The sequence below is a fragment of the Oxyura jamaicensis genome, chromosome 15 (genome assembly GCF_011077185.1).
Source record: "Oxyura jamaicensis isolate SHBP4307 breed ruddy duck chromosome 15, BPBGC_Ojam_1.0, whole genome shotgun sequence".
NCBI lineage: Eukaryota > Metazoa > Chordata > Aves > Anseriformes > Anatidae > Oxyura > Oxyura jamaicensis.
Window position 1 is genome coordinate 7,182,699 of NC_048907.1, and position 24,826 is coordinate 7,207,524.

A 24,826-nucleotide genomic window follows, 5' to 3' on the forward strand; every position below is an offset into this window, starting at 1 on the left:
ACCTGGGGATGTGTGTGTGCTCGCGGTGCCGTGCTGGCCTTTGGACGAGGCCATTGTGAAGAAGGAAGCAGTTTGTCCATGTTAAAAACAGAGTGGGGAAGCTGTGCAGGCCCTTGGGCAAGTCCTATCCAGAAGGACAGGGGCCCTCTGTGGCAAAACCCAACCACACGGCTCTGGGCAAACCAAACCGCCACGGCCATCGTCTGCCGCCGTGCCGGGGATTCGAACCGGCGACCTCGGCCACCGAGCCCCGCCTGTCAGCCCGCCCTGCCGCGCAAGCCCCCTCCCTTAGGTGCCCTCCACATTCGCCTGCACCGCGGTGCTGGGCGCTCAGGCAGCAGCGAGGGCCGGCCGGGCGGAAGCGGAAGTGGCGGCGGGGTCCTGACGCGGTTGCCGAGCAGCCCGGCAGAGGCGGCAGGGCGGGGGGAGGCGCGGGTGCGGTTCCCGCTGCGTCCCGGCGCCATGAGCGCGGCCGGGCTGGTGTCCGCCACCCCGCCGGTGTCCGCGACCCCGCCCGGGGCTCCGGCCCCCGCCATGCCCCCCGGGCCCGAGTACTACGAGGAGGAAGAGCTGGAGAGCGCCGAGGAGGAGGACGGCGAGCGGAGCGCTCGGGCCCGCGACTCGGATGAAGGTTGGTGGCGGCCGGGCCGGGGCTGCGGTGGGCAGCGGGGGGGCAGGGAGAGGTGGAAGGGATGGGTTGTGGGGAGAAGAGCTCGGAAACTGCATGAAAATGCTGTGGAAATGAGGGGTCGGTGAGTTCCTGAGGTTTTCTGTGGAAGGATGGAGACACGAGGAGAGCTGGGGCTGCTGTGCGAGTGTGAGGAGGCAGAGAACGGGAGAGCGCCAGGAGGGGGGTTGGGTGTTTGGGGTCACGGCTGGGACGGGGGGGAGTGCTGGAGCCTTGGGTGGGCATTGATAAAAGCTTGTGGGGCGCGGGGGCTCGGGGGAGGGTGGTAGTTGAGGGAGGAGAACGTGGGGAATGAAGGCAGGGGGTGCAAGGAGGTATTAGAGGGTTTGTGGGGGGATTGGGAAAGCAACACAGAAGGGAAGCCAAAGCGAAACACAGAGCATCCTGGTGTCCAGGGTGCGTCAAGTAACAAGTAAGGGGGGTGAAGAACAGCCCTGTGACAGTCCCTGGTGCTCTGTCAGCAAAACTTCTCCAACAGGTCTGTGTCTTTGTGAATGAGGAGCTGGAGCCAAGCCTGGAGAGCCTTAAAAAAAAAAAAAAAAGCTGAAGGTGTTTCTCTGTAGCTTAAATCAAATCTTTTTTTTTTTTTTTTTTTTCCTTTAGAGACTGATCGCCCTGCCCATACCTAGGGAATATCACTGCGGTTTAGGCTATGCAGCTGTACCCTTTCTATCACAACCCCAGCCCAGAGAAACTGACCTGTTTGGTTATGTATTTGAGGTCAAATTGCCTGAGTGTGGGTCTTTTTAGTTGTTTACTATTTTTTTAATGCTGCCTTAGTTTTAACCAATTGTTCTTTACCTTACTTAGATACTGAGGATGCCAGTGAGACTGACCTGGCAAAACATGAGGAAGAGGACTATGTAGAGATGAAAGAGCAGTAAGTAACCTAATAAAAAGTAGTTCTGTTGTTGGGGAGTGGGGCAGGTGTGTGTCTTTTGCATAAACTATGCAATGCTTTGGGCCAAGATTTGCGTTTTTAAGTTTCTGCACCAGTGTAATAGCTAATGGGTACATACTTCTTCACAATTACTTTCTCAGTTCAAGAAACAAAGTGCTGGTTCATACAAAGACTGGTACAGGTTTCTGAGAGCAGCTTGGTTTTCCTACAAATGAATCCCTCTGCAGACAGATGCTTTACAGAAAACAAAGCATCTACTTGATACAAGCCATGATAAAAGCAAGGTGTCTATTCAGATCCCTTAAGCACCAGAGTGCCACTTTTGTCCAGGAAGAGTGGCTTTTTTTGAGACTTGAAATAGTTCCTCTTAATGTTAAGGTGTATTTGCAGCATTTAGTGTTCTTTCTTACTGGTGGAGATGTTTTTTTATACAGTTGAGGAAGACTTGGCCTGTGTTAAACCACAGATACGTGAGAAAGGAAATGCGAGTCTGCAACAGAACCAGGAATAGGCTTTGCTTTTAGTTTTTGTTTTGTTTTTCTTTCTTTTGGTGTGTGTGGTGGAGATTTTTTTAAAATAGATGACGTCAAGATCTGGAAATGCCTTCTTTTTTATATGTAGGAAACTATTACACATATCAAGACTTGACAAAGGAGCAGAATGGTTCTGTTGTAAAGTTTCTGGTGTCTGTAGATTTAAATGTCAAGACAGGTTTTCACCTTAGAAATAAGTCCTCTTTTTGCTGAACTGATACGGAAACAGTTGTTTGCTTTGTGAAACTGATGGGGTTGCAGGATATTTAGGTGGAATGAATGAACGATGATCTTTCATTTGAATGACAAATGCTCTTTTACTTGTTTACTTGTTTCCTGTTTGCTTTGTAACATAAAGTTGTGTGTTCTCCAACTTTGCAGGATGTATCAGGACAAACTGGCATCTCTTAAGAGGCAGTTGCAACAATTGCAGGAAGGTAAGCTTCGAAGGGGGGTAGCTGTTTTTCTAAACAATTTTCAGCACTCCTTAAACCTCATATTTGGTTGGAGAACAGTTGCAGAGGTTATAGAAGGATGGAGATTTTGAGATTCTTCACTGGTGGAATATTGGCTCCCTGTTTTGCTGCTTATGGAGAAATATCAGCTACTTTCCATTCTTCTACGTGCTTGTAGTTCGGCCTCTATGTACTATGGAGTGCATTTCTTAAACGTATTCCTTCTGCTTTCTGAGAAAACAGGGAAAATGGTTAATGAAATAAGCCAGAACTGTAGTTTCCAGGTTTCAGATGTTACTATTTGCATGTCAAGTAGCGTATTGCCCTTTGAGGAGCACCAAATACAAGGAATAATTAAAATTGTAGTTGAAACCCCCAATTTATTTCAACTAGGTACTCTTCAGGAATATCAGAAAAGAATGAAAAAGTTGGACCAGCAGTATAAAGAAAGGATACGAAATGCAGGTGAGCTGGATTTCTTTCAAAGAGATGCATGCACCTGAAATGCACAATTTTTGTACCACCTGAAGAAAAATAACGGTAATTTTGTCCTTTAAGGAATGGGAACTTGCTGCAATGAAGGGTTGTTCCCTCTCTAAGGGTAGTGTCTAGGTTTTTTGGGGTATGTGAAGTGTGATGGATTTTTTTCTAGATTTTTTTCCTTGATCAGCATCGTTTACTAAATGCCAATAAACAGTTTTAGTCTTCATTCATGTGAAATAGAGCAAGTAAAAATACTAACCCACAGTCTTCCACTTTGGTTTCTTCTTTCAAGTAGCTTGTGTGAAACCTCCAGGTGTACTTCTTTGTACTTGCAGGAGTAGAAAGTTAGGACTGCCTGCTTTCTCAAAGATCTTTTTGTGCCCTAGAGCAGCCAATGCAGAGGGGTTGCTGCTGAAGGTGTTACTCAGTGCAGCCGCGACACTGAGCGGGCTGCCTGTACTTGCTCTTCTGGCTCGCTGTTTCAGGAGCGCAGGCCCAAGTTAATTTTTGAGGTGCTTAGCTCTCAGCCCCCCTGGGTAGCCTTTATTGTGTTACTGCGGAGAAATGGCTTGGAAACCAGATTGATTTGCTTGCCTTCTTTCTTGTTCTCTTTCCAGCAGTTTCTAATCTTGGGTACCGAAGCGGGGCCTTTGACAGAAGCTGTTATGTGGAAATAGGAAATGTATTTTTTTTTCTTTTAGAAAAGTTGGGTGAATGCTCTAATGCCTTGACCATTATACTGGGAGGTAAAAGAGGCAGTTGTATGATGCCTGATATATTCCAACTTTTCAATAGTGCAAGCTATCTCCTTCTAAAAGTGCTTGGGATGGTAAAGGATTTGCTTGAAGAACTTAAGCTAGCTGAGCTACTTCTTACTGACAGGAATCTGTCTTCTGAGATGAATTTCATGTTTGTTAGAGCGGCATTCCAATAATATTGGGATACTTTGATAAAATTAAGACTAAATGCAAACTTGCATTTCTGGCTGGCAAAGAGAGGTGCTGCAGCATCATATTTCTTCCACAGGAGGGCAGATTGTAATAACTTTGAATTTCATGATAAAAATCCACCTGCCTGGTATGACAGGATGGTCCTGTGTTTACCCTTCCCATGCTGAGGGTTGGTTTTAGTTTTAGTTTTTTTTTTTTTTGAGAATGCAGATAACGAAGCAATGGTTAGGATTTACCCACTGACCCATTTACTAATTTACTGATGGAATTAGTAGGTGGTCTGAAAAGAATGGCTTACTGCAGTGTAAGCTTTGCATATCTGCTTGACTATCTGTAGAAAGCTTCAGTTAACAATGTATTTTTGTCCTTTTTCCATGGTTCCATTATTTTCAGCATAAAACTGCAAAGTGAGGGTAGAGGTGGGATGAGCATGTACGCCTTTGTTTACGGTATCAAATGACTTAAATAATTTTGTGCAGCTTTCAGGATAATAAATTGAGTCTGTCTTTTCTTTCAGAATTGTTTCTCCAGCTGGAAGTAAGTAATCTTAATTTGTCAAAATACATGTGAACTTTATACAGGGACTTAAACCTGCAGTTTCATCAACTAGTACTTGTTGTCGCAATTTTCTCCTGTAGTGTTGTTACAGCTGAATATAGAATACTGACGGTATTACCTCAAGTAATTTCCAGACTGCCATTAAAATAGAATTTTTAAAAAATGATCTTTTCTTGTACTGCTGTATGCCGGCTGTGTTTTTGATGGTTTAAAACAGTTGTTTAAGCTTGCTTGAGGTGATAAAAGATAGTGATTCTTTAAAATCTGAAGAGCTTTCTGCTAGAGAGTTGATTGGTGTGCACCACTCAAGTGGGTTTAAAAAGGATTAATTCTTTTGCTGATAGCAGCTCCGCTTGCTTAGTCATATTTAGATGATTTTCTGTTTGTTTTATTTAAATATTGATAAGCTGTAGAACGAGCTACGGTTTTGAACTGAAAAGCTAATCAAAGCACAGCAGTTGAAAGAAGGTGTTTCTAAATCATTGATTTGGGACATTGGCTCCTCAGCTAACTTTTATCTTTTGGTTTGCATTAGACAGATCAGGTGGAAAAAAATTATGTCAAGGAAAAGAAGGCAGCAGCAAAGGAATTTGAAGATAAGAAAATTGAGCTTAAAGAAAATTTGATTGCAGAGTTGGAAGAGAAGAAGAAGATGATTGAGAATGAGAAGCTAACCATGGAATTAACAGGAGGTAAGAAACAGGATAGGCATTTGTCACTTGTCTTCCCTGCTTCAGTACTGCTTAGAAAAAAAAAAGATTTTAAAAAATAGCAGTGTTGATTTATGCAGACAGCTAGTCTGGCTTTAAAACTTTCCAAATGTCAACAGATGTAGAACACAAATTGGTAGTCTTTTTGTGGGGAGTGCAGTTCATAATAAAATTCGATGACCTGAATTACTAACAGATAAATCAACACAGTGTCAGCAAAGGAACAGAGTGGACAAGTTTTTCTTATTTACTTTTTCTCCTTTCAAAATTGAAGAAACTGTTGAGAAACCTTAGACTTTGTTGCACTGCTGCAGTCACTTAGGTTTGGAACACTACTAGGCTAGCAGCACGGTGTATCTGTATCTGAGTGGTTGTCTCTCTTCTGTAGGTTTCTTTTTGGAATATTTGGGAATTCCTCAGGTGGTACCTGGTCATGGGGTCTTCCCTTCATGGAGCGAGTTGTACAGCCTGTGATGTCTCTTTTACTGCTGTCAGTTTAATACATTTTCATTGCTTAATGACGTGCCTTTACCTGAAGGGAGCTGTAAATCTTCCAGGATAGAAGGCTAGAGGTTATGTAAGTGGAAGTCTGCTCAAAACATTGTATACAAATTGATTTCCTATAATTAATGACCTTTAGTGTTTGAATGAGTGGATTGTGTGTGTGGCCCAAACCCTTAAGGGTCCTTATCACTTCAGTAATAAGCAGCTTAGAGTTCTTTACTGGAAAGCCACAGGCTTTTAAAGGAGTGTGCCAGTCCTTCAGTTGTGTAGCAGAACCATAGCCAGGCTGGGGTTGGTATCCTCCCTACTGCAGGTTCAAGGCAGGAGTTTACTTTGCCCAGCTAGTGGCCTGTGTTTCAGACTGTAGGAAGATTGCTATGTTACTGTTAGCACTAACATCATTTCCCTCATTTCCCTAAATTGTGGTGGCAGTTGGAGTCAATGCAATTTAACTACTTTTGTAACTGAATTCTTCCAGTGAACGCCAGCAGATGTTCATGTTTTTTCATTAGGCTGGTGTGAAATGTGTTTTCATGGTCCCTTACTCCATATGCAGGGAAAAGGGATTCTTTAGTGCCTGTGCTCTGGCAATAAAACTACTGAGAAACAACGCAATGTTGACCTAATTAGTGGTAACAGGTTTTAAACTGTCCATTTTCCTCCAGCAACAGATCTTTAAGAAGCTAAAGGCAGGCAAACAATAAGGGTTAAAATGTGCTACTAAAAAGCTGGTACAATAGATGTCCATTAGCTGCATTTCTGCCCAGACTCTGGAAAATGGACACTAAATGGACAGATTTATTTTATGAAGCCACTTGGTACCCTTGATGCCTTGGACGCGCTCTTGTCAATAATGGTTGTGGTGGAGTTACAGTGGTAATTAGCCTCTTTGACAGGTTGTGCTGCTGTGGTGCTGAACCCAAGGTCTGATTTGATTTCCTTACAAAAAACATCTCCCTCACTTTATGGACCGATAACGTTGGTTGTGTTGCTGAGGCCTGTCCATGAATTAGACCTTTTTTTTGTCTATCTTTCCTAGTAGCTACTCAAGTTATGTAAGCTGATAATTTAATTAGTGTTCAGAAGGGAGAAATAAATCCTGTTTGGACATACTCGAGTGCTTTTGGCTTTGTACAAACTGTTAGTGCTAATCTGGTCTGGAAAACACCTTGTGTTGTGCTGCTTCCCCGATAGTGGTATTTTGGTTTGTTAGTTTTTTTCAGTAATGAAGTCTAGTCTGATCTTACAAGCTGTCTGTGCCTTAGCCTTATCTTACTGTTATCCCATGCCTGTGTTGGCCAGCTACTGAGTTGGCATACAATGCTAATCTTGCAAGCAGATTTTCCTTAGGGAATCAGGATCTGACTAGATCTTAGCTCTGGAAAGTCTGGGAGCCAATGTTCTAAGAATCTGAAGGAATCCAATTTCTCTGTCAGCGGGACAGCTGGTAGCATCAGGACTGAGATTTGCAGGGTTTAAGGAAGACTGAGCAGGAGTAAAGAGAGGTATTTAGAAGTAATGTGTCTGGTGTGGGGACCGGATTAATTCTCCTCAGGAAAGCATGGCCCCAGAGTTGTATGTCCCAAAGAGGTGAGATATTTCATCAGATACAACTCTGGGAGAAGGCACATAAATAACTGCAGAGAATCAATCCCTTCTGCGTGTGCATGTGCTAGACCTCCCTTATCTTTTCCTCCCAGAGCAGCAGAAATGCGATCTGATTCCTTTAGAACTAGCAGATTTTGTTCTGAACGTGTGCTGGAGGCCAAGAAATAACACTAGAGCCTGTGTGGTCTCAGTGAGTGTTAAAGCCCATAGAAGCTCAGTGTGTGCAAGAATCCGAGTTGGCAACCTGATGATAGGTTGGTGTGAGTGCCAGGACTCACCTGCAGTTTCATTAGGTTGCAGCTGTTGTTTCCTGGAGCGTTGCATGGTGTGGGGCTCAGCTGTTCAGCCTCACGCAAGCCTACATTTCAGGTTAAATCTGTTGGTACTTTAGCAGCTCTTTGAAACTTTCTTTATAAAGTTTTCATGAATCTCTCAAGAATGTCGAAGCTCTTCAGATGTTTCATGGTAAATGGAATACTTTCAAACTATTTTTTCCTGAAAACTTTCTTTGGTGGTAACTTTCAGCTGACTTGTCACAATTTAATGTACAGTGCGCTAAGATAAAGAGAGAACAAAAATGATATTTTTGCCTTATTCACATTTTAAGCAATACAGATACCAACTCCGTGACAACTCATTTCAAATTACTCTTTAAAAAAGGTGCTTGGCTGCATATCACCTTGAGCAAGTGCTTCAAGCTTCTCTTTTGAGGCACTTGTAAATCAGTCGTAACAAACGTGAAGGATGGCTTCCATTCAGCACAGTAACTTATAATTTTTAGTGTCTGCAGAGCTATTAGTGTTCAGTGTTTTTCCGTCGACTTTGAATTGTAGAGAGGTTTCCTCTGGCGTGCTCTTGGTGTGTGGCACTTTGTTTTTTATTTTTTTTAATCTTTTATCATAATATCTTTTCCTTTGATGTGCGGAATGGCCATCCTTGTTCACCCTTGAGATAAGGAGAAAAGTAATTTGATGTTTTGAACACATCAGAACATGGATGTATTGTTGCTCAAGGATGTGGCATCTAGAGGGAGCCACAGAAGCTTCATATACGTAAGTGCTATCTGGGATGTGATTCATGGGTACTTAAAGATAAGCAAATAATTCATAGCACATACAAGAGGTGAAATGATGGTTTAGCATTTAAGATGTGGTCTCTTCCTTGCCAGTTCGAGGTATCTTCAGAAATTAAGGAATGATTTGTGTGAGTTTCAGAGTGAAGCAGTTCAGTTGAGATGACCTGTAGATATTTGGACAAACTGCAGTGCAGGTAATGATGAGATGTTTCAATTTTAGACAGATTCTGTCTTTTTCCACAGTGCAGAAGCTACAACTTAGTTCCTAACAACTGTTGCTCTGGGAGTTATTAATTAAGTTCATTTTATAAAACATAATTTGAAACTTTTTTAGATCATCTGGATTTAAATCCTGATTGTTCAAAATTACTGCACCAGACTTGTATCAGTCTCAGTCTTGAATGCGTTAACCATCTGTATTGCTTGGACAAACCTATTTTTCCAGCTTGAAGGCATGAAAAAGAACAGTTGATATGTAGGTGATGTTTTGTGTGCTATTACCTATTCAAGTTTTGCTAGCAAAGACCTCCGTGAACCCTGCCTTTTAAGTGGTCTATTTACAAGCAGATATTTGGCATTAGCATGAAAAAAAATTCCCTGAACCCTTGTGCTTCGTCATTGTGCTTCAGTTACCTGCACCTGAAACAGCTATTGAATGCCCCGAAACAACTGTGCAACTTCCAGACAGCGAAAGCTGTAACCATGGCATCGCAGCACTGGTATTGAACAGTGACCTCGTATAAAAGAGACTTTGTATTCACTGTCAGCACTTCCAGCTCGAATGCTGGAAGCTATCATGAAAAAAAATCCAATTCTCTGTGCAGGAGGGGAGACATCATTTCCCTTGTGCCTTGTGCAGAAAGTTTCTGATTCTTAATTCTCTCCCTGTGGTCTTATCTGCTCTCCAACTTCATAAACCTGCAGATTCTATGGAAGTGAAGCCTATCATGACAAGGAAACTGAGGCGACGACCAAACGATCCAGTTCCCATCCCAGACAAGAGGAGGAAACCTGCCCCTGATATCCTTTTACACAATCGTTGGATGGCTTTTCTATTTGAAGCCAGCATGCTGCCTGCGAGGCAAAATGCATCAGTGTTGTTATGTATAGGAAAGAAAATGAGATGAGGTGCTAGAATCTGATTTTCATCTAGGAAATACTGAAACACGACTTCTCCTGTATATTGTGTGATAAACTAATATAGTGCAGCTATTCCTTGGGTATCGCTTACTAAGACAATATAATCTCTTAAATTTCACAGTGCCATGAGGTAACCTAAGTGATTTTTTTCTGTCAGCAAGATCAGTTTGAATTCCTCTGGTAATTTTTTCACAAAGGAAAAGCTTGAACATTTTACCTAAATGTTGAGGCAATTGATTCCATAGATAGGAAATGGCTTTTTCCATGAGCCGAAGCTTTTCTCATTTCAAGATGTGACAAGACATTTGCCAGAAAGATCATATTTGTCATATCAAAGTAGTTTTTCCATTTCTGATAAAGGCTTCAGATATCTAATACAGAAAGATGGATAGCAAATGCAAGGAGTGTTAGATGTGTTCTTTGAATAATAAGAAGATGAAAATCCATCTTCATGTATCACAAGAAACAGAAAAACATGTATATGTAATCCTTCTCTCCTGCCTCGTTGCATGTTTTTTCTAATTAAAATGTTCTTTGGCTTTTGGAAATATATGACAGCGGGCACTTTTTCTGTTTGTATATTAAATTCACCTGGAAAGGGAGGCAATGATATTTGCTTTGCAGAGGTTTATTATTAGATTCCAGGCTTGTTTGGCTTAGATTAAAGAAATTTATCTTGTGACTCCTGAGTGACTCACGTTTTCTGAAGGCAATATCAAAACTTAAAATTCTAGGGTTCATGCAGGATAGTCACGAGCATCTCCACTTTTAATTAACCTCTTTTTAGTTGGAGATTCTGTTCACTTTTTCTAAAAGAAAAACCATATATTTGTGCTCATATCTCATCTGAAATAAATGAGTTTTGTAGCAAACATGACCTATTAATTGATCATGATAGAGCAGCCACAGTATGAAACTCTGCCTTTCATCACTGGAGTAAAGATCCATTCCTCTCTCCCTGTTCCTGACTACTGAGTTGTAAACCACTGGCTTTTCCTAGGCTTGGGTGGGATTCAGCTTAATTTTACAAAGCTTGAAGCGAGTCTGTTGTGTTTCAGCTTCCAGATTTTTCATTTTGCATTGCTGTAGAGAAATATATTGAAAATGCTACTCATTGCCTATATGAAGTAAATGTCAATGCACTAAAGGTTTTTCATTGATGGTTATATGTGAATAAATTAAAATGATTTGGCACTGTTTGTTGCTAACTGTGAGACTCTGTGGAGATTGACTTGTATTAATTCATATGACAAAAGCTCAAGTATAACACCCGTATTAAAATCGGATGCAGATTTACAGAAACCTTCTGGCTTATGTTCAGTGAAGTGAAATGTCATTGACTTTTAATTTGTAGCTTTGCTTGCCAAGAGCTTATAGGAACCTTAATTCTGGATACCTCAGCTAAATTACCTGTTGACTGATGAGCAAATAATGGAGGACCTGAGAACCCTGAATAAGGTAGGGATTATGGCTTGATTTGTATTTATTTTGTAAAGAAAGCTAACGTTCTTCCCTGAAGAACACAGAGCTGTCTGTCTTACGTTCCTGTCTGACACGTGGGACTGTTTCACCCCAACAGACTTTCTAAAATAACACAATAAAAGATTCAGCAAGATGGTACCTCTTCCCTTCTATTGTAATAAGCTTAATTAACTTAATTAAAATGACTGTCATGTAAAAATGTTACCTATTGTCAAAACCAAGTGATAAGCTATCTTAAGAGTGTTTCTGTCTTCTTCCTCATGGCTGAACAGATGTTAACGCTGTTTTCTGTGAGATCACAAGCTGCCTCTGTTTCAGGCCTTTGTGGGCTCCCCAGTCTTGCAGTACTTCCCCAGACCGTTGGGGTGCAGTGTGTATGTTTATACTTCATTTTTTTCTAGATTTTATTTTTCTACTGCTTTCCTGCTAAATGGTTGGAGGCTTTTATGGTTTCTCACACTAGAAAGCTGTTCATTGAGGTTTTTGAGGATGGTAGTGGAGCATGCCTATTGTGGCAGCTGTAGAGGTCTCCCTAATAACTTAGATACATTTGGTGTGCCCCAAGATAAGTTGCATCCTGTTCAAAGAATGGAGTGTGTGAGATGGATTTGGTTTGGGCTGGTTTTGGTGGGCTATCTGAATGCACCGAGGAAGCTCCATTTCAACACTTTTAGTATCATGAGACTGTTTATATACACCTTTAAATGTTTGAGGCATACTGTTATGTTTTTGTTATGCCACTTAAATGTTCATTTAAAAATAAAAGAATCATGTGGAAAGGAAGACTATCTTAAGTTGTTACTATAGCCTTTGTTGGTTCATGTCAGATCTGTAACGCTTCTTTGTTCTCTTTCACTGTAGCTTAAATCACCCAAGAGACCAGGTGAGTTAACGTTTACAATGGAACTTGTTCACAACCATGTTGTTTTGGACAGAGATTTATATTGTAGACTTCTTCACTGTGTAATTCCTGACTCCGTAATTCGACTGTGTGAATGTTTTGACTGTGTAATTGCTGTTCTTTGGGTAGTTACTGTGGCAAATTGGGGTGCTGTGTGGAGTTCCTTTATCTCTTGTTGGGGATGGGAGGGGGTCTGTACACATTATTTCAAGAAAGAGCAGTACTAACTTGCCTAAGTAATCCTGACCCTGTTTTACTACTTTATTGTAAATTAGAATTTAAAACAAATTGAGGACGTGTTGTCCTTCACCTACCTATCAAATCTTCTTCAGATGTTTGTTCTATTTCAGTAAATGTTATGATTTATATAAACAAGGTATAGATTGAATTACTCATCACCATCGAGTGTATTTTTCTGAGGGAAATTTTGAGTTTGTAGCTTTTCTGTGTTTTTCTTCTGCTTAACATGACCTTAATCGCTATATTGAGTCAGATGTGCTGCTGCATGGCGGACACAAGCTACTCTTTAACTGGTCTCTTTACTGTTCTCAGCCTCTCCCTCCTCCCCTGAACACCTCCCTGCTACACCAGCAGAGTCTCCAGCACAGCGGTTTGAAGCCCGGATAGAAGATGGAAAACTCTACTATGACAAAAGATGGTGAGTCCCAGTAAATTTCAGTTTTTAAGCAGTCTTAGCCTTGTGTGTAGACACACAGACTTCAAAGAGCAATTGCTTCTTTGAAAGAATTCGGGGACAAAACACGTTTGGGCGGGTATTAGCCATCTTCCTCCAAGGGTTAATCACCGTGACTTTGGTAAATGGTAAGTGATAACGGAGTATTCAGGCCTCACAGAGTTTCTGGAGTAACTACTAGCTTGACTCCATGATTTAGCTGTCCTGTTCAATTTTGTGCACTGTAACACTTGGGAAACATTTTTGTCAAACCTAATCTTATGTAAGAGAGCCACCAATGGATGCACTCTGATGTAGCGGTGAAGCTTGTCAACTAGGATACAGAAGTGCTGTGATCACAGGTACAGCTGCTGCCCGAAGTATTCACCGTCCTTTGTGCTCTGGTTTGTGGTACGCTAACCCATCGTTCCACAAGGTGGCAGAAGAAATGTTGTTTCACAATGAAAAATGTTTCTAATAAAAAATCCAAATAACCTTTAGAGATCAAATCCGCACAAGAGAGGCAGCTTCGGAATTGCTGATTGGATTTATCTCTGTAAGTTTTACAGTCATTTAGCTGTGGAAGCCTTACAAAATGTGAAGAAAATATTAAAATTTTCACAGGAATCTTAGTAGCTCTTAATTGGTGACATGCAAAACTAGATAATCAAGGGAACAGTCTAGTACTCCTTAACCAGAAAGCGATTTCCCAGTAGTGTGCTTGCTTGTAGCCCATTTGGTGTTCTGGTGGCTCAGAATAACAAGTGTTGGGGTTGTAATTTTCTCCCTGTCAGTAATAAGTATGGAATTTTTTGTCACAGCAGTTCTCTTCTACAGCTTTTCCTTTTGGTAGTCTTCGGGTAGTGAAGTTTCATCAAGGGTTCAATGTATACAGCTCTGACAAAAGCAGCTGCCTGGAGCTTAAACTTCCTTGAAGCATAAACCAGACATGAACAGGCTACTTACTCCTTCACGAATGCGTTAAGTTCCTTTTTTTCTTTCAGAATTTTATTTTCTTGTGTAAAGCTACTATCCTCTCAGACGTATTTGGATGAATAAATTGTTTCTTAGAATTTTTAACCATGCAGGTGACTGTAGTGTTGTATAACAAGAAAAATACGATGGAATTTCGTATAATCGATCAGTATAACTCTTACCACGTTTAAACTTGGGAGTTTCTGTTAGCCCAGATGAATCTCAAAGGCACAGTTTCTCCCCAAAAGGTGTCTAGTTGAGATATAGAACATTAACAGATACAATTGGATTGAGCAAGATGAAAGTCATGGGGGCCTCACCGTCAGGAATCCTAGTTGTTGCTGTCCCCTCTTCTTTATTCTTATATGCTGGTTTAAGAGAAGTATTTTATGGGTTTTGACTGTAATGATCCTGCTTTTAGATTTTGATTGATAGTAATGGTACTTCTGCAAAGCAGCTGGTATTTTAAAGTAAGGAAGAAACTCTTGGTAAGTGGGAGGGTAATTGTTTCTAAGGTGTATTAAGGCTGTAGCTGCTGGCATGCGCCAGAAATAGTAAATCTGACAGCTCGGGAGTGACTTCCTCTGTTTCCTGACAGTATCTATGAAGGACCATTACCTAATGTAGTGGCCTCCTTAAGGTCTTGTAGTGGTATTTCAAAAACGTATCTCCAAAGTGGAGGCTTTGTGTAGGGAATTCTGGAATGTGAAATTAAACTTCAGTTTTGCTATCCTCAGTCTTTGTTCCGCACCCCCACCAGACCCTAAATGCAGTTCTCTCTAAAACAGCCATCTTCTTTTGGCTTTTAGCTTTGCCTGCATACAGTAGTACAGTGATTTTTTTTTTCCAATCTTCTAATGGACATACAGCTGAAAATCTCAGCCTTTCAGCAAAATATTTTGTAGCAGAAAGTGGAATTATTTCTGCTTGTCTCGCTTGTCGTAGTGGTAAAGTAAGAGGTGTCTGGCACTTTTCCTTCTCTCTTGAAAGACAACTTAAATTCGACTGTATTTTTAGCCTCATTTGTTTTACTGTTAAGTTCTACCCCTCTGTTCCCCTGTGGGTGCATAAACGCTGTAGAAGGCTGAGACGTGAATGTGTTGCTGAGGTACACGAGGTTACTTTGGTTGACCTGTCTCTCTGTGTGTGTGGGGCTTGAGGTTATTTGAGACCTATTCAATGAAAAAGTGTTGGGTTTACCTTATTTTACCTTTTCTGTGTGTAATTAACATAAATTTACTGATGGATGGCAACTTGTGAAGTGAAATTCAGAGCCTGGAGCCAATTTCGTGTGTGTCGTTAGCTTTGCAATTCATTGATAATTAAAAATTTGAAACAGCTTTGAGTGAAATGTGTTTCATCATCTGTGCCTCCGCTGATCTCACTCAAGAGTTTTCTTTTGCACTGGTGCCTTCTGCGCTCCAAAGCTTGTGCACTGGTGGTATCAAGATGATCAGTTCTCCTTGCTTAAGCACTCACAACATGTCATGGTAGAAATATCAGTCCATCAGTGTCCTTATCAGAGCAAGGTCTGGTTTGTAGCAGCCTATATGGTTTCCCTTACATCGATTAATGGTCACCTGGGCTCCATAAACTGGGATTTTTGGCTTGTATTGTTGCTGCTATTGCATTGCCCTGGAACATGCTGATACCCTTTCTGTTAAAATGAGGGAAAAAGAAGAAAGGTTGGGCGCAAGTGTCTAAAGGTTGGAGAAATGTTTTGTTTTTTTCTTTAATGCTCTTGCCCAACCCTTTGATAGCTAGGAATGCCAAAAGCTGATGCTATCATTTTGTTTCTGGCAAGCAGTGTGAAAATTCTGAGTACGTGAGCCAGTAGGAAGAGATTATGGAATAAACTACTGGAAGACTTCCATATTTACAGTATGGTTATTTTAGAAATAACTGCAAAGATTATGCAAATGTGTGTATTTTGACAAATGGCTGTCAGCCCATCAGGCTGCGGGGAGTCGCATGCTGAGATCTGCGTGCTGAGTCTGCAGCTTGGATTTCCCTGGTAAATATGAAGCACATCATGATTAGGTTGAAGGCTGAAATACAGATATGCTTTCATAACTAAAGCATTTTGGTGCTCTCTTGACTAAGATAATTTACTTGCAAATAGTGTTTCAGTATAAGTGGTTTTACCTACAGGACTCTCCTAAGCAAAATAAACAGAAGCAGAATTTTGTCTAGCATACTTTGCAGCCCTTACCAGAAATGTGGGGTGGGTGAAGAAGGCAAGGCCACGAAACCAAGCCATTGGGTTATGAATTTTGAAGGATCTCCACTTTTTTTTCTTAGGGCATTTTGTATAAAACACACACAGCATGATTAAAATGCAATGTAAAAGTTAAAAATATGCTTAGATACTTCATGCTTATCGCTTATACAGCTTCTCACAGAGTCACACCTATTGCTTTGATATAATGTGTGTTCACAAAATAAGACTATTAGAAATTTGAGGTCTCAGTTTAAACAATAGACTGCACAGTTGGATTGAGTACGCTTCAGATTAGTTGATGCACTAGTGTTCTAGTAATTTTTTATTGGGGAATGTGAATAGTCCTTCAGCATCTGATTTGCTCTGTCAGATTTTATCAGGCACAATATGGAGTTGCTGTCTAATACCCATCCTGTGTCTGAAGTGTGAAAAGCTAGTTTGGTTAGGTCTAAGTGCGGGCTTATTGTGAATCGGTGTCCCATCTCGTGTCTTGGTGCTCTGCCTCTTCCAGATATTAAATCTGTTTTTAGTAATCTGCTTTGAGAATTGAATTCAAATGGAGAGTGCTGTGTGCATTCTGAAGCTGCATTTAAATGCAAAGTGTGTCTGGAGGATCAGATCCCAGCTATGCCCTGAAGATGGGGAAAGTGGCGTGGAAAGAAAATAAACTTTGTATATATTCTATCCAAATACTTTTAGAATCCTGTCTTTATCGGTCTTACTATTGTTTACCTTTTCAGTCTCTGGACAGCTAAGGGTTTAATGTGTTGTCTGTTGTTTTATTTTTGTAGGTATCACAAGAGCCAGGCCATTTACCTGGAGTCTAAAGAGAACACTAAGATCAGCTGTGTCATCAGTTCTGTGGGTGCCAACGAGGTAGGTGGCTGCTCCGGGTTTCATGGGATTCCTGGGTCTGTTCAGGCAGGTAGACAGCAGTTTACCAGGGCCTAAGAGCAAGTACTACATTCAGAGAAGATGTAGTTGTTTGGTGTCTAAAGAAATTGAATATAAGACGAAACTGAATTAAGATCTCATCCTGGGGTAGTAATCTGAGATGGGAAGAGCCTTGCTGTTGCTCTCTGAGATGTGATCCTACGTTTTGCAAATAGGAGTTCGGTAGGCAGGAGAACGGGGAGAACTGGGGTGTTGCATCTCCTTGGTGCTGCCCTGATAAGTTCCATTTCCATTATTTATAGCACACATTTCCAGCTCCTATTAATGCAGGATAAAAAATAAACCCCATTTGGAAACCAGGAGAGGATAAGGAAAAACTTTGTCACCAAATTTAGTTCCTAAAGGGGGAGAAAATTCTTCCTGCTAACATGAGTATTTATGCTGTGAAGTAAGCTGGCATCATTCATCACCTACACGGGAGATGGAGGGGGTGAATCACTTGTCAGAGACAATTTCCTGTTGGCTAATGATTAAGACTTAGAGAAGCAGGTCAAGAGAGAGTTGTGTGCTGAAGATGGATGTGAATCTCGTTGCAATGTAATCTTCCTGTTTGAGCAGTCCATTAGCTGGGCATCGGGAGCACTTTATTCTTTGCGTGCAGATTCCCAACACTTCAAGGAAAGAAATGGTAGACTTGAATGCACTTCTCTTCAATCAGACAATAAAGTAGCTTTAATTTGCTCTGGCAGTTAAGGGAAAACACTTTGGTTTCAACAAAATGAGTTGCATATGGGATGTGCGTTGTATCACAACTGTTTTCCTTGCTGTTATGCTCAATGGTTCTTTATTTAGATGTAGTAGTGTGCTAACGGCTGTGGTACAAATATAGTGCTGCTAATTTCATTGGAGTTATTGCTGCTAACTTATAAAAATAAAACTTCTGGGAACAGCTTACCTGAAACCTGAGGAAAATGCATTTCTTAGTTAGAAATTCCACTTTTTAAGTGACACGGTAGGTTTCATTCCCTTTTTCTGAGGAAGGTTTGGGAGAAGGCATGGCAGTTAATTTCACTGTGATGGGTCACTGCAACAGCGTAAAGGCAGGGGAGATGAAAACAATACTGAAATGAGGGAGTGTTCTTAGGAGTGCGCTCTGCAGCTCTGATTACATCACTCATTTTTGTTTTGCAATTGTTTTTTGAATCTTTCTGGGCTCTGCACAAATTTAGAAGCTAGAAGGCAAACCTGGATTTGAAATCTCCGGTTGTAAACCAGAGTTATAACTTGAGAGCACTTCTGAAGGAAGTCAATTCAAAGGAACTTTACTGAAGGTAAAGGCACGGAGTGTCTCTCCAACAGCACTTCCATTGAAGAAAAAAAAAAGTAGGAAAAAAAGTCTTAACTAAGGAACGTAATATTATGAGATAAAATTGTTGTCTTGTAGCTGAAGAAAGGAAGTAATTAACAGGCATCTTTGTCCATATGAAGGTCTAAATTACTTTCCTTAAACTGGATTTGAATTTTGGAATCGGTTGGCCTCTCCAACAGTCTGAGCTATGGCGATGCAACTTAGGAAAAAAATAATAATCCCACGGGGTTTCTTTGGAAACCGAGTCAAATTACTGCATTGGTGGAAATCATTGGCCAAGAACATGGACCGAATTCAACATTTGCATTTTATGACCTCTTCAGTAGGTGCAGGAAAGGGTTTTCTTCCCATGACTTTTTTCAGCAATATCAGTTTATTGGAAGTTGGAAAAAAGAGTAAACTTGTTTTTCTTTACAGTTTAGGAATAAGGGAGGGGTTTGGTTGTTTCTGTTTGTCATGTCCTTCAATTCTTTAAATTTAATAGATGTTATCTTCTGATGGCAGAATGCATTGTATGTCTAAAACATTGGTTTTAAGTTCAGAATATGTCTTGATTCTTTTAGTTTTTTAAACTGTGTGGCACATTTTGGGGTTAATAGTAATTTCATTGTGTTCACTGAAAACAGAATTTTCATTTTCCTCCAAACGAAGCTTAACAAAACCTGATAACTTCAGCAAAAGTAGCGTGCCATTCCATCATACTGCGATGGAATGCAAACTGTCCGTGTTTACTGTTCTGTACAGGCACTCAGCTTCTAGAGGTAGGAATCTTCTTGCTTAGCCAATCTTACCAAACCCTTGGAAGTGTTGCAATAGAGATGATTATCAGTAAAGGTAGATTTTAATTTCTCTGGGGAAATAACTGAAGTACAATTGCAGGCAAATATTAAATTTGTATTCAGGGCTTCTAGTAAGGTCAAATTGTAATTAAAATAACTGTTTAAATCTACTATGCCAGGGTTGTAGCTAATATGATATCTAAAAAAACCAGTTTGGGATAAATAGCATTCAGGCACTGGCTTCATAAACCTTTGCAGTGGGCAATACTGGGCTTCTGTCCTAAAATATTCTAGTACTAAAAGCTGGAAAGCTCATGTTTTCCATGCCTTTATTTAAGCATGTAAATGCATTAGAATAATAAAACACAGAGGAGTCTTGTTCAGGTTTTTTTTGAAGTACAAGTATTTGGGTCTGAACTTCTTGAAAGTTACTTTAATTTTTTTTTTTTTTAAATTCTCTGAATGGCTGCTTCCGTGGAAGCAATTTGTCCTTTGAAACATACTATATATCTGCAAGTTCTATGAATTCTTCCAGGCAGGTAGCTAAAAAAGAGGCCTTTTTATCTTCAGATACAGATTATTTAATTCATTGTGAGAAATGCTTCACTGAACAAAATTAAGAGTAAGCTTTTCATTTGGCTAATAGTTACTTGTGTCTGAACAAATCCCAGGATAGGTCATTTTTATGATCTGTGGATCTAGAGAGACTTATTCTTGATTAGGTAAAGCTTAATGCTGGAGTTCTGGTAAGAACTGTAGCAGGAGCAAACTTTGCTTTCATGGTGATGCTTGGGGAAAGTAATTATTCTTGATGACTGTTTAGAGTAGAAAGTTAAATTGGTAAAGTTAGAAGTGTTACTTGGTTTTCTACGGAGGCTGCGGATGCCTAATGTGGGGAGGGAAAAGGGATGAAGGTGAATCATCTGTGCACCCTGAGGAACAGAGATTCTTATTGTCAGATCTGAACAGCTGGGGTTATTTGGCTGCATGTTACTTACTGTGGGATTTTTCCCTTTTTCTCCCCAATGTTTTCCCCCTTGCCCCTCTCTCTCTCCTTTATGCAGATCTGGGTGAGGAAAACCAGTGACAGCACAAAGATGCGAATCTATTTGGGACAGCTGCAGCGAGGTGTTTTTGTGATTCGTCGGCGATCAGCTGCATGACTGTACGCTCTTCCTTGCTCTTTTTTTAATTAAAACCAATAGACAAACATCCCATGGGGAATGGCGGTCTGTTCACTCTCATCTTAGCAACAGAGAACACTGTCATGACCTCTTATGAGACACTTTGTGGCTGGCCACGTTACCCACAGTAGTCCTAAAATCTTGAGTGATACCCAAGCACTGCCCTGGACTATTTCTGGACTTTGCATCAGGCTTCTGTATGTTTTCTTTGTGTTCTGGGTGACTATTTAAGAAGACTTTGCATCATACTTTTTTCATCATTGTTTCATGATGCATAGATTGGACTTGTATGTTGAAAACAGCATAACATTTCTGTTTTGAATCAGACCAATGGAAGAAATTTTGCTTGTCAAGACCTGAGGTTGTTTGTTTTTTGTTGTTGTTTTCCTGCAAGGCTCAGGATGTTGAGCAAAAGGAGACTAATCCTGTCAGGTTCAATTGCAGCTGAGATGCATCTGTAATAGCTGGCAAATAACATCAGCTATATGGCATGAACTGGTTAAAGACCCGAGCGCTGAGGCTGTTTTGGGAAAGTCTGATCAGTTTAGAAACTGCTGAAAATCCACTTTATTTTAATGTAGTTAGGCAGTCACATGTGGCTAATCTGAAGCTTCCATTTCTCTTCACATTAAAAAACCCTTCAGTGAACCTGCAGAGAGTGTGTCTATACTGCTACAGTAGATCTCTGTACAGTAGATGAGTATAAAACGAAGGACTGATTAACTGGACTTTGCACGTAGCAAGGCTATAGAAACGATGTGTGAGTATAACCATCTGTACGTGTAGAGAAACGAAAGATAAATACCAGTTTCTTTCCTGATGCCTTGAGAGTAGTGGGTCATTCTGAAATGATGCTGACAGAAGATACTGGATCTGTGGTGTCCTCCAAAGAAGTCTGGTACGGAGTGGACAGCTGTATTGACATGCTCTTGGTGTACATCTGAAACCTTGGTTCCCTAAAACATCATACAAAGGTTTCCCTTTGAAGGGTGTTTTAATTACTGGAGATAACACTGAATTTCTACACTTATCCTCCAAAAACACAAGAGTTAAAATGTTCAAGCATTTCTATGAATGTACTCCCTTCCAAGACGTTTAAAGACCTGACTGTGATATGCCTCGGATGGCTGAAACCACCAGTACCGTGTGTGACTGTGTTGGCGTGAACTCCACAGCACCCTGGCAGCACTGTCAGTTCTCTGCCTTCTGTGCAAATCAATATTATGTTCCTTCTTTCGATTACTGGACAAAAAGTTGTAATTTCTACCTTTGTTACTTTGTGAGACATCTTTTTGGTTTTGTTTTTCAGCTGCCTTCTTGTTCAGCATCAGTCTAGCCTTTTTCGTATCTGGATAAATGACTCTTTTAAATGTCTGCTTCCATTTCTTTTGCTCGCTGCAGTTGGGTGGCAGTCACATCCCGATAACCAATGCACATATGGGGATCTGGAGCTGAGTGTTATGGCTGAGCTTCTGATGCATTGCCTGTTTGGCTGAAACACCTTATGTACTCTTACTGTGTTCAGAGTTTGAGCTCGATGTGGAGCTGTGGTGGGGAAAGGAGGTGATGGCTGCTTCCCAGCCCTGGAAAGCGTGCCACGTTTGCTGCAGTTAGCCAGGTGGAAAGCACCAGGCTGCATTTTGTCAGGTTAAAAGCACACTTAATATAACTTAGCGTTCTCTGTGTGTGACAGGTTTTTATAAGATAATGATGTACCAAACAGGATTTGTCACTGAGCCTTAAGATGATCATCATAGTTCTTATAATAAAAAGCAGTAGGTAAATAGCAGGATTTATTTCCTGCCTATATCATTTTAATAATACATGTGTTTGGGGAAATAGCTGGCAACTTTGGTGCAGTTTGGGGAAGATGTCTTGCCAACCTGCTAACAGCGGGTGATCTCTCTACTGCTGTTATCTGTTACCTGTTTTAGGGTAACTTTAAAGGTATTGGTAGAGGCATAGAAACGTAGCAGTTCCTCTTAGAGCCAGGTGTGATATAGGTGCACATCGTATAAGCTTAATTACACAGCTTTGACACCGCAGCTCAATCTGAATCACCATCAGCTCGCCATTTCTATCCCTAAGCAGAGGAGGGGGAAACAACAGCTGCTCTCACAGCCCAAAACTCATCTTTCCAATAGCTGTGGCCTTAAACTGTAGGAGTTGGGGTGGAGGGAGGACATCTTGAGATCGCACCCTACCAAACCTCTTCCTTTGTTTTGGCACTGATCTTGGATGTTCAGAAAGGATGTATGATGTTCGTAATAACTCCCTTCTGTTCCCTGTCCACTGTCAGTTTCCCCACTGCCCCTGAATCAGCCTCTGAAATTTAATATCTGCTTTTGACAGCTCAGAGCGTGGTCTTGCAGCCCTCTTATTGCTAAAATTTAACTACTACATTGAAGGTGTTTTGTTTTAAGGCTGCTTCATGCTTAGTTTCTAATTTTAATGAAATGAAAGTCTTTCTTACCGTAGCTGATCATTGTCAAAAGTAAATTCTTCTACTTTAACAAAGCAAATGAATAATGTATAACTTATCTCTTTCAGGCAGGCTGTTCTGTAATGGCCTGTGCCATTTACAAAGCTGGAGATGATAAAATTTGGTGTCTTATTGTGAATGCAGGGAAGCAGTACATTTTTTAATCCTAGAAGGATGCTCAAAGTGTGTTGTGGTGAGGATGAGCCATTTGGTGATCAAGTGTATAGACAGCTGTAGAAAGGAGGATTTCCTGCCACTGGTTGGAAAAAAAAAAAAAAGACAAGTTACTCAAGGAGATGGACAAGGTCTTGCTAAACTTCTAAGAGAAAATTGTCTTTTCTGTCTGCTGTTTGCATAACATCAGCCTTGTGAAGAACTCAAACCCTCGGTGAACAGAAATGGCTTTGCTACAGGTATGAAAATATTTAGTTTTCATTATGAACAGTGTTTAAAGTAAATTTAGCATGTTTTAACTGCTGGTTATAGTATTTTTTTATTTTTTTTTAGGAAAGGTGAACCTTCTGCCAAAAACAGACTTATTGAGGGTTAAATTGTAATTGGCTGTTAGCTCATGTTAGGTATTTTTTTCATTACCCTGGGAAATGGGCTGCGTATCTGCTGGGGAAAAAATATTATTTTGCACTTGGTCAGCCATTAGATATTCAAATGTACGGAAAGCCTGATCAGTGAACTAACTTCCAGTGGCTTTTTGACATCACGCTCACTGAAAAGTTTCAGAAGAGTCTTTTTACTGGGAAGAATGCTAATAAAATTCTTTTTCAGCTCGTGCTTTTTCTGGAAGTTTGTAAAGAGACAAAGTAATGTAGCAACAAAAGCACTGTTTGTTTGCAATTTTTCTTTTGCTCCTGGGGTACTTCGAAAAATGAAACCTAAAAGAGCGAGAAATTGTTGTGACCTTTGTGAATAACTGGTTCTTCCTCTTTCAGAAGAAGAAAGCTTAAAACGTGTTTTGGGTTCTTGTTCCACAGAAGCAAATAGCAAACATGAAATGATGTAAGAAAATCTGAAGGAGTGTTTAAGGTTTGCTGTTCCTTGTTTTAGTTTGTCCAGTTCTAAGACTCAAAGTTTAGTATACTTGTAAGTATTTAGGAAGCAAAAGCAGGTGTCCTGTATGAATTTAATGAAATTTAACGTCACCGAAACATGGCATTTCATGCAGTCAAATAATTCTACTCTTTCAGTGTTCTACTGAGTTTAGGAACTCTTAATGTTTAATGTCAGTTTAAACTTCTGGAATATTGAAATGTGTTATACATGAACTGTTTCTTTGCAGTGGAGTTAATGCTGGTATTTTGATTCTTCCTCTATTCAGGAGTACTTTTAAATATTCTTGATTTCAGTTTAGTTAATAAATGTGTGTAAGGAACACTTTAGAATCATATAATCATAGAATCATTAAGGTTGGAAGAGACCTGCAGGATCATCTGGTCCAACCATCCCCTACCACCACCGTCACCCACTAAGCCGTGTCCCCAAGCACCACGTCCAACCTCTCCTTGAACACCCCCAGGGATGGTGACGCCACCACCTCCCTGGGCAACCCGTCCCAGTGCCTGGCTGCTCCTTCTGAGAGAAATGTCTCCTCATTTCCAGCCGGAACCTCCCCTGGCACAGCTTGAGGCCTTTCCCTCTAGTCCTATCACTGGTTACCTGTGAGCAGAGGCTGACCCCCAGCTCCCCACAGCTTCCTTTCAGGTAGCTGCAGAGAGCAGTGAGGTCTGCCCTGAGCCTCCTCCAGACCAAACACCCCCAGTTCCCTCAGCCGTTCCTCACAGGACTTGTGTCCCAGGCCCTTCCCCAGCTTCGCAGCCCTTCTCTGGACACGTTCCAGGGCCTCGATGTCCTTCTGGTAGTGAGGGGCCCAAAGCTGAACACAGCACTTGAGGTGCAGCCTCACCAGAACAGAGTACAGGGGGACGATCCCCTCCCTGCTCCTGCTGGCTGCACTATTCCTGATACAACCAGGATGCCGTTGGCCTTCTTGGCCCCCTGGGCACACTGCTGGCTCATGTTCAGGCAAGCAACCCCAGATCCTGTTCGTCTGCACAGCTTTTCAGCCACTCTGCCCCCAGCCTGTAGCGCTGCATGGGGTGGTTGTGGCCCAAGTGCAGGACCCGGCACTTAGCTGTATTGAACCTCATCCCACGGGCCTCTGCCCATCGACCCAACCTGTCCAGGTCCCTCTGCAGGGCCTTCCTACCCTCCAGCAGATGGACACTTCCCCCAACTTGGTGTCACCT

General features: G+C 41.2%; 1 protein-coding gene across 1 annotated transcript; it reads left to right on the forward strand.

Annotated features, from left to right (window-relative positions):
- The first annotated feature begins 357 nt into the window (after nt 1-357).
- SUDS3 (SDS3 homolog, SIN3A corepressor complex component) lies at nt 358-20,731 on the forward strand. Its single transcript, XM_035340685.1, has 12 exons — nt 358-631; nt 1,499-1,568; nt 2,504-2,559; nt 2,971-3,042; nt 4,528-4,547; nt 5,104-5,260; nt 9,390-9,485; nt 11,002-11,063; nt 11,949-11,970; nt 12,541-12,646; nt 16,649-16,733; nt 19,964-20,731. The coding sequence occupies exons 1-12, from the start codon at nt 463-465 to the stop codon at nt 20,060-20,062; spliced, it is 1,014 nt and encodes a 337-aa protein (XP_035196576.1). The 5' UTR covers nt 358-462; the 3' UTR covers nt 20,063-20,731.
- The last annotated feature ends 4,095 nt before the right edge of the window (nt 20,732-24,826 follow it).